The sequence below is a fragment of the Branchiostoma lanceolatum genome, chromosome 7 (assembly GCF_035083965.1).
Source record: "Branchiostoma lanceolatum isolate klBraLanc5 chromosome 7, klBraLanc5.hap2, whole genome shotgun sequence".
NCBI classification, from domain to species: Eukaryota; Metazoa; Chordata; class Leptocardii; order Amphioxiformes; family Branchiostomatidae; genus Branchiostoma; species Branchiostoma lanceolatum.
In genome coordinates, this window is record NC_089728.1 from 14,800,832 (window position 1) to 14,814,891 (window position 14,060).

Sequence of the window (14,060 nt, forward strand, 5' to 3'; positions counted from 1 at the left end):
TTGCACATATAATTGAGGGTCACTTGTTGACACTGCCAACTCTCACAACAAAAAATCCGGCTGGAAATACGAGTTTCTTGTCACGCAGTGTAAACTGAAGCCTTGTGACAACCACAAGTCCTGTATCAACATCACAGGGAGTAAGAAAATACACTAATCACGTTATTCCAATCTTTCTTGAATCAGAGGTAATCTGAACGTTTTTGGAAACGTTGCTGTGCAAGTTCATTACCCCCTGATCAGCCTGATGTACTAGTAATCTTTTAAAATTGATACAAACGTTCAAAACTACCAACGACTTAATTGTATCGCTACGAAGACCACAGTCATTGAACAGAAATCCACTTGGAAGTTAAGATTTTGGAGCTGCTAAAGTTTAATTGCAACAAATGCGGTTTTATAACTAAACTACAAATGGTACAATGTACATGTATATGTTCAACAATGAGTGACTTTGATTGCACCAAGGAGGTTTTATATATAAACCTCCTTGATTGCACATACTTGTATGTTTTGATTCACAATTGTAATCCCATGCATTAACAGTACAATGAAGATTTGATTATTGTAGACAACATAAGATTCATTTGTGGTATATTTCCCTCCCTCAACCAAATTGAGTTTGCTGTGAGACTTGTGATATGTTAATTAACGGTATGCTAAATTATGACATTTTCAAGTAGTAATATGTTTCCCCGCAATGAGTAAGATGAATTTGACATACATGTACAAATGTACTTAATAAGTGTAAATTCCCAACCAAAAGAGCCTTAACATTATGACCTCATGTGTACAATGTGTTCATTGGGTCAGTTTCTTAAAAAAATGTCAGCAAAACCTCAGCAGCATTTCTAGTATGTAGTGATAAAGTTAAGTTGGCCTGGTTTTTACCTGTGCCATTCTACCATGTTTGTATGGCTCTTAATCACATGTTGATGTATACAAAAGCCACATGATACAACACAAAACCGACCATGCCAGACCAGAGGATCTTATGACAGTATATTTCCAGGCATGCTATTGTTTATAAGTTTGCTATTCCTAAAAAATAATAATGTCTTAAAAGTTTACCCAGCTGGACTTTGATTGCCAGCAAACAAAGCATTTGAAGACACCAGTTATTCAAATTCCTTTGGGTATTATAGACCCCACCTATTGGATTGAAGTCCAGTGATCTGCTTTGTTTTTGTGACCTGGATAGGCAACCAGGCATAAGTCACCAGATCTGATGGTAGATGGTAACATTCAGTCTGGGGTAATAGTAATCTCCAAGCAGATGTATTGGTCAGGCTTGTTTTGTGGGTCTTTTGTACAGTTTTTCTGTGAACAGATAAAAGAAAAAGGGGATCACTAGAGAGCGACATGTAAATTGTAGATTCCAAAAGACCCACCAAACAAGTCTAACTGATACATCTACATGATAGGTCAGTGAGGGTCAACTAGTCCTAGGGTCAGTTTGTGCAGTTTTGCAACCATTTATCAAAATGGTCAGAGCTGAAAAGGTCAGGATACAACCTATAGTCTTATTAAAATTTAGCAAAGAGCTTTTTTGTTTCATTGTCTACAGAAACAATAAATGGCCAGGGTTATGAAATTTAACTGAGGCAACGGGCAAAGGTCAAATGGCAGACTGAGATAGTAGGGTACCAGGTCAACCTTCCAAAACATACATCATTATGAAGTTAAATCACCAATCATGATATAGTTACTTAGTTTTTCTTTTGCACTGTCTGTGGGCTGTAGCTTAATGGGTAGACATCAGTAGCTTCATGTCAAAGCTGATTATACAGTCGGTGCCCTTTGCCCTGATTTGCTATGTATATGTAGGACACAGTAGGAGGTAGTGTGCAGTAGTGTAGAGAACATGGCTATGTGCTTAACCTATCTTTGAATATTCATATATATAAGTAGTCTACATCTGCTATATCCCTGGCTTAATCAATATGTTATCTCTATATACTCATGCAAGGAAACATCATGACACTGTGAAGTTGTTTACACCCCCGGGCATGTGCCATAAGATCTCCCGGAATTTTGTAATACATATATAAACAAGAGTTCCGCGACCTCATATCTCCATGAACAATTCTATTTATGCAAATGACTTACTCATTTACATAATATATGCTTAATCATAAACACCTTTATCTTACTTACACATGTTGCAATATTGACAGTGCTATAATTTTCCAATTTGATGAATTTGGGTGTTTTTGCATTAATTATGCAAATTAGGAATTTATTTGCATAATTGGTATGTGTTGATGCTCCACTTTCAATAAACTACATATGTCACAGGTATTTGAGTCTTATAATGGAAAACACTGCAAATATAGAATTTCCTCATTATCTATGCAAATTAATTCCCAATTAGCATAATTTGCACTTCATTGTGTACATCTCTGTCTAAGCTACCTGCATACTAAATATCATAGAAATCCGTTGTTCCTTTGTTCAGTTATTCTCCTTATAAGATTTTCACAATAACGCTCCTGCTGCTATGGGGCCAAAACCTACACCATTTCTTAATTACATCACAAGCTATCTGTCACCCAAAAATCAAGACCACAGCACATCCAGGTCAAAAGATACAAAAACGGAAATTCTGCTGCAGTACCAAGGTCACATACCAGGGGGCCCAAAATCGACCTTGAATTTCGGCCTCACAACACCCGCCCACATACCAAATATCATTGTAATCCATCCAGAGGTTCTTGAGTTATGCTGCCTACAATAGTCCGGAAACACAAACACAAACACACACACACAGACACGCCAAAAACAATATCTCCATTTTTCATGGAGATAACAAAGGCATTGTGATATTATCATCGTCCATTGTGAATTTGTGGTTCAATGTCCAGTCTGTAGACTGGTCTCATGGGTATTGCCAAAGGACAGATTTATCTTTATTTGTATGGCATCTGTCACTTTGCATCATGCAAGATAATGAGGAATTTCAAAATTTGTATATGTACATATATGGCTTCCGTACTGTAAATCCATTGATTTTTCAAGGACTTAATTTTGCAGAAGGAGGAGAAAGAGGATTTTCACAGTGTTTCAAATTTGTAATTGAAACAATTCTACAGTAGTAATGTGTTGGACATGCACCGCGGAAATAAAACCGCTGCAAAACATTTCAAGAATTACACTGTTTACAGTATACCTTGTGTGTATGTAGACCATTTTGACCAAACACGGGGTTTCTCTCTGGTCTCCATTTGCGAGCATGTACAATCAGTGCTTTGCAGCCCCTTAAAGCTAAGTGACTTAACACATACCGTAGTCTAAATTATGGATGGCTTTAATGTTTGCATCTGAGATGACAAAATACTATGAGATAGAAATATGCAATTTTGCCAGTATTGCTCCAGCCTGGTTGATGAATGACTTTGAAATGGAAATTGTGTAATTTGCATATAGACACATAGTTAAATCCAGGTCTGGTTAAACCATACATTGCCATATGTTTGAAGTTTACTGTTTCATTGTATTCAGAGCTGTAAACTGTAATTGGCGGGGAAAACAGAAGTCGGAGGAAAGAAATGTAGGATTCTACTTACGATTCGAGAAAATAACAGGTAAAATTCTGACAACATTTAGGTCTACAATTGATTATACTGACTCACTGGCACACATTTCTGGACAAGCCAGTGTCTTAATTTCATACAATGGTGGCAGTATTCCTAAAGAGGGTAGAAGATTGCTTTCAAAAGTTGTACAGAATTTTCCTTGTATTCAATCAGATTTTTCTCAAATCAGGTTGCCATGGCCAGAATGGTATTTTTACCTGCAGATTTATACACCTTTTTCTGCTCTAATTTCTGTTTTTAGATGCCAATAGGTAGTATGTTAGGTTGAAAGCTTATATTTTACACAGGCCATTCAGTGTAATATAACCAGCTGCTGTCATGCTGCGTGCCTGCGAACCTGGTATGTTACGCCGAAGGGCGGTCATACTGGCTATACTGCTACAGATGGACGAACATCACTGCTACAGATACAGATTTGAATCATGTTATCTACAAGCACAGATGAACGTGCTGATAAGAGAAAGAAGCATTTTCCACCCTGACAATATTGATCTGTTTGACCACAGGACAGGAGTGTCAGACATCAGCTGGCGCACTGAGGAGCCCAGAGACTGCAGACAGCACCTTACGTCACTGTCGCTGCAGGGATCGTGGCAGCCTTATCATGCAACATGTCTTCCAGCACAAAGCCTAGAAAGGTACTTCTTCACTAGTTCCAAAAAGAACTCCACTTCTTGTCCGATAGATATTAGACAAACACTAGAATAGTTTTAGGGTACACTGTCGCAATCATGGGAGTCTTACCGCACAATGCATTGCAACGTGTCCAACACAAGTCCTAGAAAGGTACTTCTTCTCTTTCTACATCTCCAAGCAGATGTATAGTACTAGCCTGGTATCTACCCTATTCTACTAGCAGTGGGGATGGATACCACCATAGTCTACTCTGTTCAGGGCCGTAAGTAACAGTTCATCTCCGCAGAGTTTGTGGGCATACATAGCCCTCTAGCTAGCTAGGGGAACCATGTTAAAGAAGTTGAAGTGCCAAAGAAAGGTCAGTATGGAGTCACAGAAAATTAGTGGGAAACAAAGAAAGTGTTAACTGGAAACATGGCATCAACCCATGGTAACTGTGGGCACAAGCTCTTGTCAGTTGATAGTGTTAGCCATGTTATTAGAGTCCGAGGACAGTCTGACCTATTGTTTGGACGGCCACCATTTAATCTGGCTAGTTCCAGCATATTTCCCATATTTTTTGGGGTGGAGAGTAATGATAATTTCTGTACAATGTATAAGAAGACTACATCATTGTCAAGCCATCTATTGCTAGAGAAAATCTTTGAAATCAATATTACTGAGCCTGTTAAGACCATAGGTCAGTAAAAAAAATCATCATGCTGCTTGAATGGTCTCTGTGACCAACTACGAAAGTCACCTCCAGTGATGATGTATCTTATGCATTATGGGCAGTTAAGTGCTTTGGCAAAAACAATTTATGTTTGCTTCGCCCATTGGCAAAAGCAATTTGTGTTGCATAATTGGGCTCAAGTTACCAAAGTCCCAAGAAATTCCAGCTCAATATACAACCATTGTAACAGAAGGTACATGTAGATGCCACTGCAGCCAGCCTTCGTGATTTTGGTAATCTATTCTAAAAGTGGTGCTGATTGGTTAATACATAGGGAAGTTATTGAGCTGTGATGTAAAGCATACTGTAGTTGGTCCTCTAGCCAGGACCTCTACATATGCAGACCCCCTCCAAACAATACACCATTGGTGCATTCTGATACCATCAGTGACCCATGATGATATTGCCAAGGATACTCAAACATATACATTTACAAAGTAAAACATTGATATGTACATGTTACTAAGCATATCCTGAATACTAACTACATGTACATGTACATGTGTAGATATAATCATAATGTGCTGACACAAAGTTTCAGACAGACCAAATTGTCAATCCTTCAAATCAGATATGACATCATGACATCCTGTCTTCTCCCTTACAGTATAAACATGATTTTGTGAAGTGTTTTCTCTTCATAAAGGGAAGGAGTGTCATTAGACAGGATTAGCACCATTACAGTAAGCTATAAATAATGAGCCCACTGTAAACAAACAGCTGTCAGCTGGACATGTCAATCAATCAGCTGCCTGGCTTGATTCCTTGAATAACTTCATCAGGTTAGAAAATAAGGTTCTTCATGCTCAAGCTTAGTGGTATGTACAAAATGTACCTGGCTAACTCCCTGGCTAATGTCCTCTGAGCCTGAATAGACTCCACTCCTCTTTGTCTTATGGTGGTGTTCTGGCAAGAATGTGGTCCTAGACAGGGCTGATGAGTCCACAACTCTGTATTACTTGGTATTAGACATGTATTAGACTTGGTATTAGACATGTAGAAAAAATAATTATTCACAGCCGTACGATATCATTGGCTCAATACTCCCGACTGTACTGTAGGAAAGTTGTACACTTAAAAAATTTTTTTTTTAAAGTGTGATAACTGTAAGAAGGTTAGGCCAAAATAGGTCATACAGTACAAATGTATATGGTACGTTTGCGGTTTCAAAATTTTAAGAAAGTATAGAATTTGCAGTTTAAAAAGTCTAGTAACAACACAATATTTCATGGAAATGCCAGCGCCTGTTCGCAGGCGAGATGAGTTTGACAGTAGAAAATTAGCCGGGAAAACTGTACGCTTGAAAATATTAATCTTCTCTATGCTCAGGAATGCACCACAGTTGTGATGTTTACGGTAGAAGCCAGCAAATAGAATATTGATTGACAAAACTCATGATGTACCTCAGATTGATTATAGGACTTTCTTTTGTAACCTCCTACATAACAATGGCCTATAATTAGCTGTGAAGCCACAAGGTGGCATTAGAAAGGCTGTATTCTTGTTAATGACAGGCCTAGGTTGACAAAGTCTTCTTGTGTTCCACAACTTCCCAGCCTTTTACTTGAACAAGAAGGTGTGAGGTTGTCCTCAAGCTGTTTAGTTTTGGGAACAGCAAAGAATCGTTCCAATATTATACATATGTATAGCCTTGACATGTATTTGTGATCAATATTTTGCTCCTGTCATAGCAATTGGACAGTGATAATGCATAGTCTAGTGCTCTTTCTTGTACCCCAATGCTAGTAGGACTGTACCCCATGTAATTACCCCATAATTGATACGGTGTGCTTTAATTTGTAAGTGATGTCATCTGTCAAACTCTTGTGCTAATGGTAACACCCTCTTGGACCAGGGCTGATGTATAATATCTCATTATAACTCTGGAATACCAGTAACTGCTCTGCACTGTCGATTCAACAGGTAAATTTCTGGTCAGTGTAACGTCAGAAAAGTCTGTACTGATTATTCAACTTCTATGTAGGGCAAAAGCCAAGACACAATTGTACCAATTTTCCAAATTATTTAACAAGTGGTAAACAGATGAAGACCTCATTGACATGTAAATTAGCTACAGTCATATAACCTGTTCTGACAACAGAAGATGTTCCAAATCTGAAATATCCTTTGTCTGTGGGCCTAGGAGATACTTGATGTTTTTTCCTGTTGTCAAAATTGTTACACCTATTGACACCATTGGAACCGAATATGCAATTGAGCCAGAAGAGGGACCAGGACATTAGGTCAAGCGGTGGGAGGTTTTGGATTGCACTGTTAATCCACCATAGATTCCACTCTTGAGGCACATGCAGGGAAGGTACCAACCCAATCGTTGTGATGGTCTTCAAAACATTCTTCTAACAGTGGTGCCTGGAGAAAGCTTGTGACTGTAACAGTAAGGAGTCCTACATTGGTCGTTTTATATTGTAACTCGTCAGCATTGATTGGCCAAAGTGTGCAGACAGCTGTCAGACCCCTACATGTACGTGTATGTAGGACGTACATTTGTGCTCGGTACCTGTCACCATGTTTAGGACCCTCCAGGTGACCATTCTACCCAGTGGGAGAAGAAGTGCCCACCTCCAGCCACACAAGGTATACTACATATACATGTACATGTAGTTCAACACATACGTTTGTGTTTATGTACATTGCATTTGGGACCAAGTGCTTTTTGGTATAGCAAAGTTAGGTGGTAAATATGTGTACATAATAGTGTCATAATCATATGGCAAATGCTCTACTGAAGAATTGATGAGTTTTAGTCACAAAAGTTGTCGGTAGTGTAGATTTTGCACATAAACATATAGTTACAGCCTATGTCCCTAACAGGACATCCTATAGAATAAACTACATTTAGTGCAATACTTTACATAAAATGGATTGTTTCATCAGTTCATATACTGGATTGCTTGATTGATTATGACAAGTCTTTTATACAAATAAGTCTTGTTCATAGAACCTTTTTTAAATCTTTCTATGAATAAGACTTGTCTGTATACAAAGACTTACCATCTTAAAAGATGGTAACTTTACATCAGTCCGAAATTTCTTCTAGCAGACCTAAAACACTTGCCCAGACTGTACCACCCTGCCTGCACCCCCCTACCACCTGTAGCTTTAGACACTGTTTATAAAGGCTAGACTGCACCTGTTCAAAAGATAGATCAGACAGGCGACAATGTTGACAGGAAGAAAGTTTAAAGAGGCTCAGATGGAAATGGGAAAATTGAATTGACTTTTCATGAAAGCTGGTTGATGTTACTGAAGATTAACATTTCACCTTGTTTTGACCTGGCCTCATTTTAAACTGACAAGCGCCATTTTTAGTCTATGAAATTGATTGATGTGTTCGAACTAGTACATAAACCGAGATATACTGGCTGTATCCTACCCAAACTGTCACAGGGTCTAGATTTATTCTAGGCCTTTGAAAAAGTAATGATTTTGTTATCAGGTGGGCAGTATTGCTGTAACTTATGTAGTTATGGCAAAGCCAATGGGGATGAAAAGTTATGAGCATAGCTACCAATTATACACAGGGCACATAAGTTAATTTTTTTACTAGTGCTTTTCACTTTTCACTTTGTTTTTATTCCCACTGTATACTAAATGTAGTAACAAAGCGCTATGGACCTGTCTGTACTGTAGACGTCAGACAATGTCCTTTTGGTCTGTAAACCACTGGTACCTCACCAGTTGGATATAGATGTTTACCATGACTGACACAGTGACAGTGATATTCATGCTCTAGTTCTTGACCCCTGACCTGCCCCCATTCTAAACTGCTGCTGACGTTCACCCATGACCAACTCCAACTAGGAGCAGGAGGCCATCCATAAATAGGGAAAAAGTAGTTCCCATCTGCAATGTGTATTACAACTACATGTGTATGTGTATTATAATAATTACTACTATGTGTATTACTGCTTGTATATGTATTACTACTACATTTGTATGTATATTACTACTATGTGTATTACTACTTTGTACTTTTACTAGTACTATTAAGTTCTACTATGTCCTTGTGGGTCATGCATATGTTTTTGGAGTGGCTCCCACTGCGTAATTAACACTGGCTTAAAATGGTTCATGTTTATTTTCTGCAAATTGATGAAAAGGAAGTTCACCCCCCCCCCACACCAAAAGCAATAAACATCGTAATGTTACATGTACATGTTCAACATGAATCATATATCAGGAATCATATTTAATGTATGATACAGTAATTTATGTCATGCCTGGGCCTGATACGGGTGTTCCGGACCGTGTGATATCTATCCGGATCACATAGGGTTCGGGAGGGTTATCACACAGGCTTCCATAGAATATTTCGAATGCATTTCGAACGCGTCGGTTGCGCGCCGTCGGAAATTCGAATACCGGATTCGGAGATTGGAATCAATGTTGCTGCAGTTTCTTGTTCGAGGACACAAAACTCCCTCAACTTCTGGCGCATTCCGCATTGAAATGTGTGTTTTCTCGGGTGGGTATGGCCAAGGTACGACATAAATAAAATACAACACGTTGTATTCCGCATCACCCTCGGTCCCAGCCCTCCCGCGGGTCGGATCGCCCTCCAGCCTACGGCCGTCGGGCGATCCGACCCGCGGTCGGGCTGGTACCTCGGGTGATACGGAATACCCCGTGTTGTATTCTATATATATACTTTCATATCTTATAAGTTATTGTCTTAATTTGCTTGCACTTTCTTGTACATGTGCTGCCAGAAACTGAATAGGACCCGGTTGTGTTTTCAAAACTCAATAGAAGTGTGCCAGCTGCGACACTATGGTTTACATGTATGTACGTGCCAGGTTGGGACATGGTCAAAGTGCCACATATAGTCCCATTTAAATATACATCTGACGGCAATAGAAATTGTTTCAGTAAGTAAGGCATCTATGGCATGGTGCAGGCCCCTGTCCTTTCTTCACAAACAGGCAGGCTACAGATTTTTCCAGGTTGCTATCTGGCTGTTACGATAAGAATAATAATATCAATATCGATTATTGAATGAGCTCAAAGTCATTTCAAGTTTTACTGTACATGTGCTAATGCTTTGACATGCAGGATCTATAACAACAAAGGCACCCCAGTCTGAATACAGCAGCTGTATGCTTCGATGGCCCTTGAAAAGAAGTTGTTGTATCATATTGTGGTACTCTTGAGTTACAGTTGCAAGTCTGACCTGTTTTTCTTTATGATGTTCTATGGCTGGAATGTGAATGGACCTAAAATGTTCTTTCTATGATGCATTGCTAAAGTTTTGGGCTCTCTTTATCAGTTCCACATTGTGTATGTATTGGTTTTGAGCACATGAGATGTAATGCCGTTGTAAATCTATAGATACCTGTACTGTCAAAGTGAACAATTTTGGTACAGGCGTACATGGAACCAACTCCAGTACCAATGACAAGGTCCTTATTCATCTCTATTAGAGTTTTCTTTGTATCATACAAATGTAGTTCGCAGGTAAATAGAATTAGAATTTTAAATTGTATTCCTGTGCTGCAGTATCGCAAACAATTGTCAGGAGGCGCCAGTAAAAGTTTGGTATAGGATTTTGCATGCATGATTGAGAAGTGATGCAATCGTGTATCGCAGTTGTGATGGTTCTAAACTGTGTATATTCTAACTGTGCACTATAGTATGTCAATCTAGCCAGGATAGCAATGCACCAAAGCAACAGCTTCATTATCATCCTCAATGGGTCAGACTCAGAGTTAGATTCTGCACAATCTTAGTCCAATGTTTCTGTCTGATGTTAATGCCAACTGCAGATGGAAAAATAAAATATGATTCAATTTGACTACAAGATAAAGATCAGCTTCTTTACCATGTTGCTTCCTTTATTGACAAAAATGGATGATAGATAAAATATAGCAATATTTGCCATTACAGTTTCTACTTAAAAATGGCTAAATGCAAACAGTGACAGTCCGTATGACAGGTATTAAACTGTAGAATTTGTTATTGTAACAATTATAGCAGTGGGAATTTTTTAAGTAATGACTGTTGGTGATCAGCAGTCTGTACACATGTGATAAGTCGTGTACTGCATAGAATGATGTTCACATGATGGGAAAATGCTTTGTTGCCAGTATTTCTTTTTGTGTGTACAACATGCAGCGACGAATTACTGTTCTTTTACTGTCTCATACTGTGCCTTGATTAGTGGTCCTTGCACATCTATTCAAAACGTCTTTGTTGAATGAAAAGTGACACCATCCTGGTTAGCACTGCTAAAGACAGCCACAACAGAAGCTGAATTATGAAGCCTCTCTTTTGCCCCCAAACTCCCCGCTAAGGCCCAATTTATACAGAGTTTTTTCAGATATCTAAAAATCCGCCGACATCTGAGCCTTAGATATCTGGACGCATTTATACACACCGACAGGAAGTACCGCAGGACTCACGCAGCGCGCTGATTGCACTCGTGACCCTATTTAACCTTTAGCGCGCGTTTCAAAATGGCGGGAGAACCGCCTGTGTTTTTCGTCATGATGAATATGGTATTCTTTCTTTATCTGACTCGCGTGTGGCTAAACATGAGGCAGCAAGCAAGGGTTGAGCGTAAGAGGCGTTTGAGGTACCGGGGAAGACGACAGCGACCGGTCAGAATCAACGCTGCGTTCCTACTCGCTGCCCTTGTCGTGGCGGAGGGGGGAGGGCCGATCCACCGAACGATCTGGCATCACGAAAGAAGTCCGTCGTCCGTTTGAGAACAAATGGTCCTTGATGCTTAGAAGTTTTCCCGCTTTATCGCCCGCCAAATATGCAAACTAGCGTGAACCCCGACCTCCAGATGTCTACTACGCGACACATTCTGTTTAGACGTCCGGCTGGAGCGGTCGGGGACTCCCGCTGAGTTGTCGGGCGAATGCTTCAGAGTGGTCGGCTGAAATTTTCCCGACATCTAAAAAAACCCTCATTAAGACCATAAAATTCCTGTTTAGACACAGAAAAAAGCTGTGGCCTGGCAGATATCTGCAGTCCAGATATCTAGACAAGCTGTGTGTAAATTGGCCCTAAGTAGGTGCCAGTATTGTTCTCCCAGTCTGCAAAAGAACAACACAAATTGTGTCAATAAGATACAGTCCACTTGTGGTAACTCAAAGGTGTCTGCGCAAGATTAACAATCTCTCTCTGTTCTTTCTTGGCCACGATAACCTATCCCTCACTTCCTGTGGGATAAGGGGTTCACTTTCCCCTATCTCTATGACTTTGATTGGCACCACTTCCCTTGCCGCAACATTTAATACTCCATTTGTCCTTCTCCCTCAAAATACTGCTTTACCTGTGACAGTGTGTTCTAAATTATTTTCACCTTTTGGCTAACACCTCTTCCTCTTGTGTAGATGGTAACAACAGTTTATCCCTTCATTTGCTGCTGTGCCCCCTGAGAATTGTGTTCCTCCCCTGGAGTTGAAAGGTCAACACAAGGGTAGTAATTGACTGGGGAGTCTACAGCGCCTGGCTGTGTTGAAGGAGCACAAGAGGATCAGCAGGCTGACTGGCAAGAGGCTTTGTTGTCGCTGTGCACTTGAGGACAGGAGTGCAGCGTTGAGCCTCGTGTGCAAAGGTGTTGAACCGACAACAGAAAACAGTGCCAAGGCTGCAGACAGCTTGTTTTCCCTTCAAGGCTTCTTTTAGAAGATAAGAAGAAAAGTTAGTTAGTTTTATCTGGAGGAGAGTGATGGCTGGTGGTCCCAAGAGTCGCTCCTGAGTTTACATTATTTTCTCCCAACTGTGTGGTCCTGGAGAGGAAGCGATTAACTTGCTGCAGAATTTTTCTCTTCTGCACTTGTATGCTGCGGATGGAAATAATGCTGAGACAAGGAGTTCTATGCAGATACCAAGTCAAGAGTGGAACACGACTCAACACAATTCGCAGCTACATGTACCTGTGTGGAACTGAAGTGAACTCTCCAGTGGAAGAACTGGAAGTAACAGTATACCCACAAGTGGGTCAAGCAGAGCAGAACAAGCGCATCTCGCCAGTGCTTGATGATGTGAACTTTGCGTGAACTGTGTGGTTTGTGTCTTCTACCCAAGATTTCCCTGATCACAGAAGGATAACCAAGAAGTCAGTATGACAACGACGACTCCTGACAGCCTAGCTCACCCCATGGCGCCAGGGTACCACGGACATCTTGCGGAAATTATGTACAAACGTCTTGTCTTGAAAAAGTTCCAGAAAGACTTGTTCAAGCTGAGACGTGCCCCAAGTCATGACTCCTTCCTCCTGGAGCTCAAGAAAGCAGTAAGCAGACAGCGATCTTGTTCTTCTTTTTTCCTCCCAACCATTTTGGTGACATGTTGAGTCTGGTATTTCGTATATTGTCAGGGAACGCTCTGTGTGAATGTCAGGGATTGATTTGATTTCTCGTTTTGAAGTTTGAAGAAGGTGCACAATTCCGATCCTATGGTTGATATTTCCATTGGTTATTTAAGGTCCTGTTAAAACTTGAAAAGGCAGTTTGGTTTTTAAAAACTGCACAGGAAGAACGACATGCATGCTTCTTTCTCAGCATTATTGTTAGCTTGCTCCTAGTTAGGAATGAAGCCATTTGATAGCTAGTTCATAGGCTATGGGATTAGGTAGCAGTGAGACTTTGAGAGGTTTAAACTGTGACACAGTGCCAAGTGACAGGGCAAGTGCAGAAAATGATACATCAGACTGTAACCAATGAATGACACAGCATTGTGCTGGGACCACATCTGGAACTTGAACTATAGACAGAGTCCCTCTTAAGGTCTCATTTATGTATTACTCCGAGTGGGTACCCTAAAAGAGTCCGTTGCCCCAAAAAATGAACGGCTGCATGTACATGTGTCTATATCGGTGTAAAAATCCCTTTTAGCTAGGCCAGCTGATATCAAGCGTCAAACTGATGAAAGCTTGTTTGTAACGGAAGAAATTAACAGCTAAAGTTCGGCAGCCGCGCGCGAGGTCGGACGTCCACAGCCGGACATTGGCGGTAATTCGGTCGATCACTTTCAGCTGGAAAGTGCCTATTTAGGGGGTCTAGCTAAGTGCCGTTTTTAATTGTCATAAAAAGGTATTGTATGCCAACTCAGGTAGTTGGCAATTTTTTCAAATGATCTAGGGT

The 14,060-nt window shown here is 40.3% G+C and overlaps 1 protein-coding gene across 5 annotated transcripts in view; it reads left to right on the top strand.

Annotated features, from left to right (window-relative positions):
• The window catches only part of LOC136437827 (AKT-interacting protein homolog A-like), a 32,627-nt gene that overhangs the window by 3,653 nt on the left and 14,914 nt on the right, over nt 1-14,060 (top strand). For 2 of the 5 annotated variants that reach the window (XM_066432344.1, XM_066432343.1), the window contains exon 2: nt 4,103-4,234. In XM_066432344.1, coding sequence (XP_066288441.1) covers nt 4,208-4,234 — 27 coding nt within the window. In that variant the 5' untranslated portion in view covers nt 4,103-4,207. Of the gene's footprint in view, nt 1-4,102; nt 4,235-7,367; nt 7,540-12,528; nt 13,211-14,060 lie in introns of those variants that run through there. The other 3 variants (XM_066432342.1, XM_066432341.1, XM_066432345.1) reach the window with 3 other exon arrangements.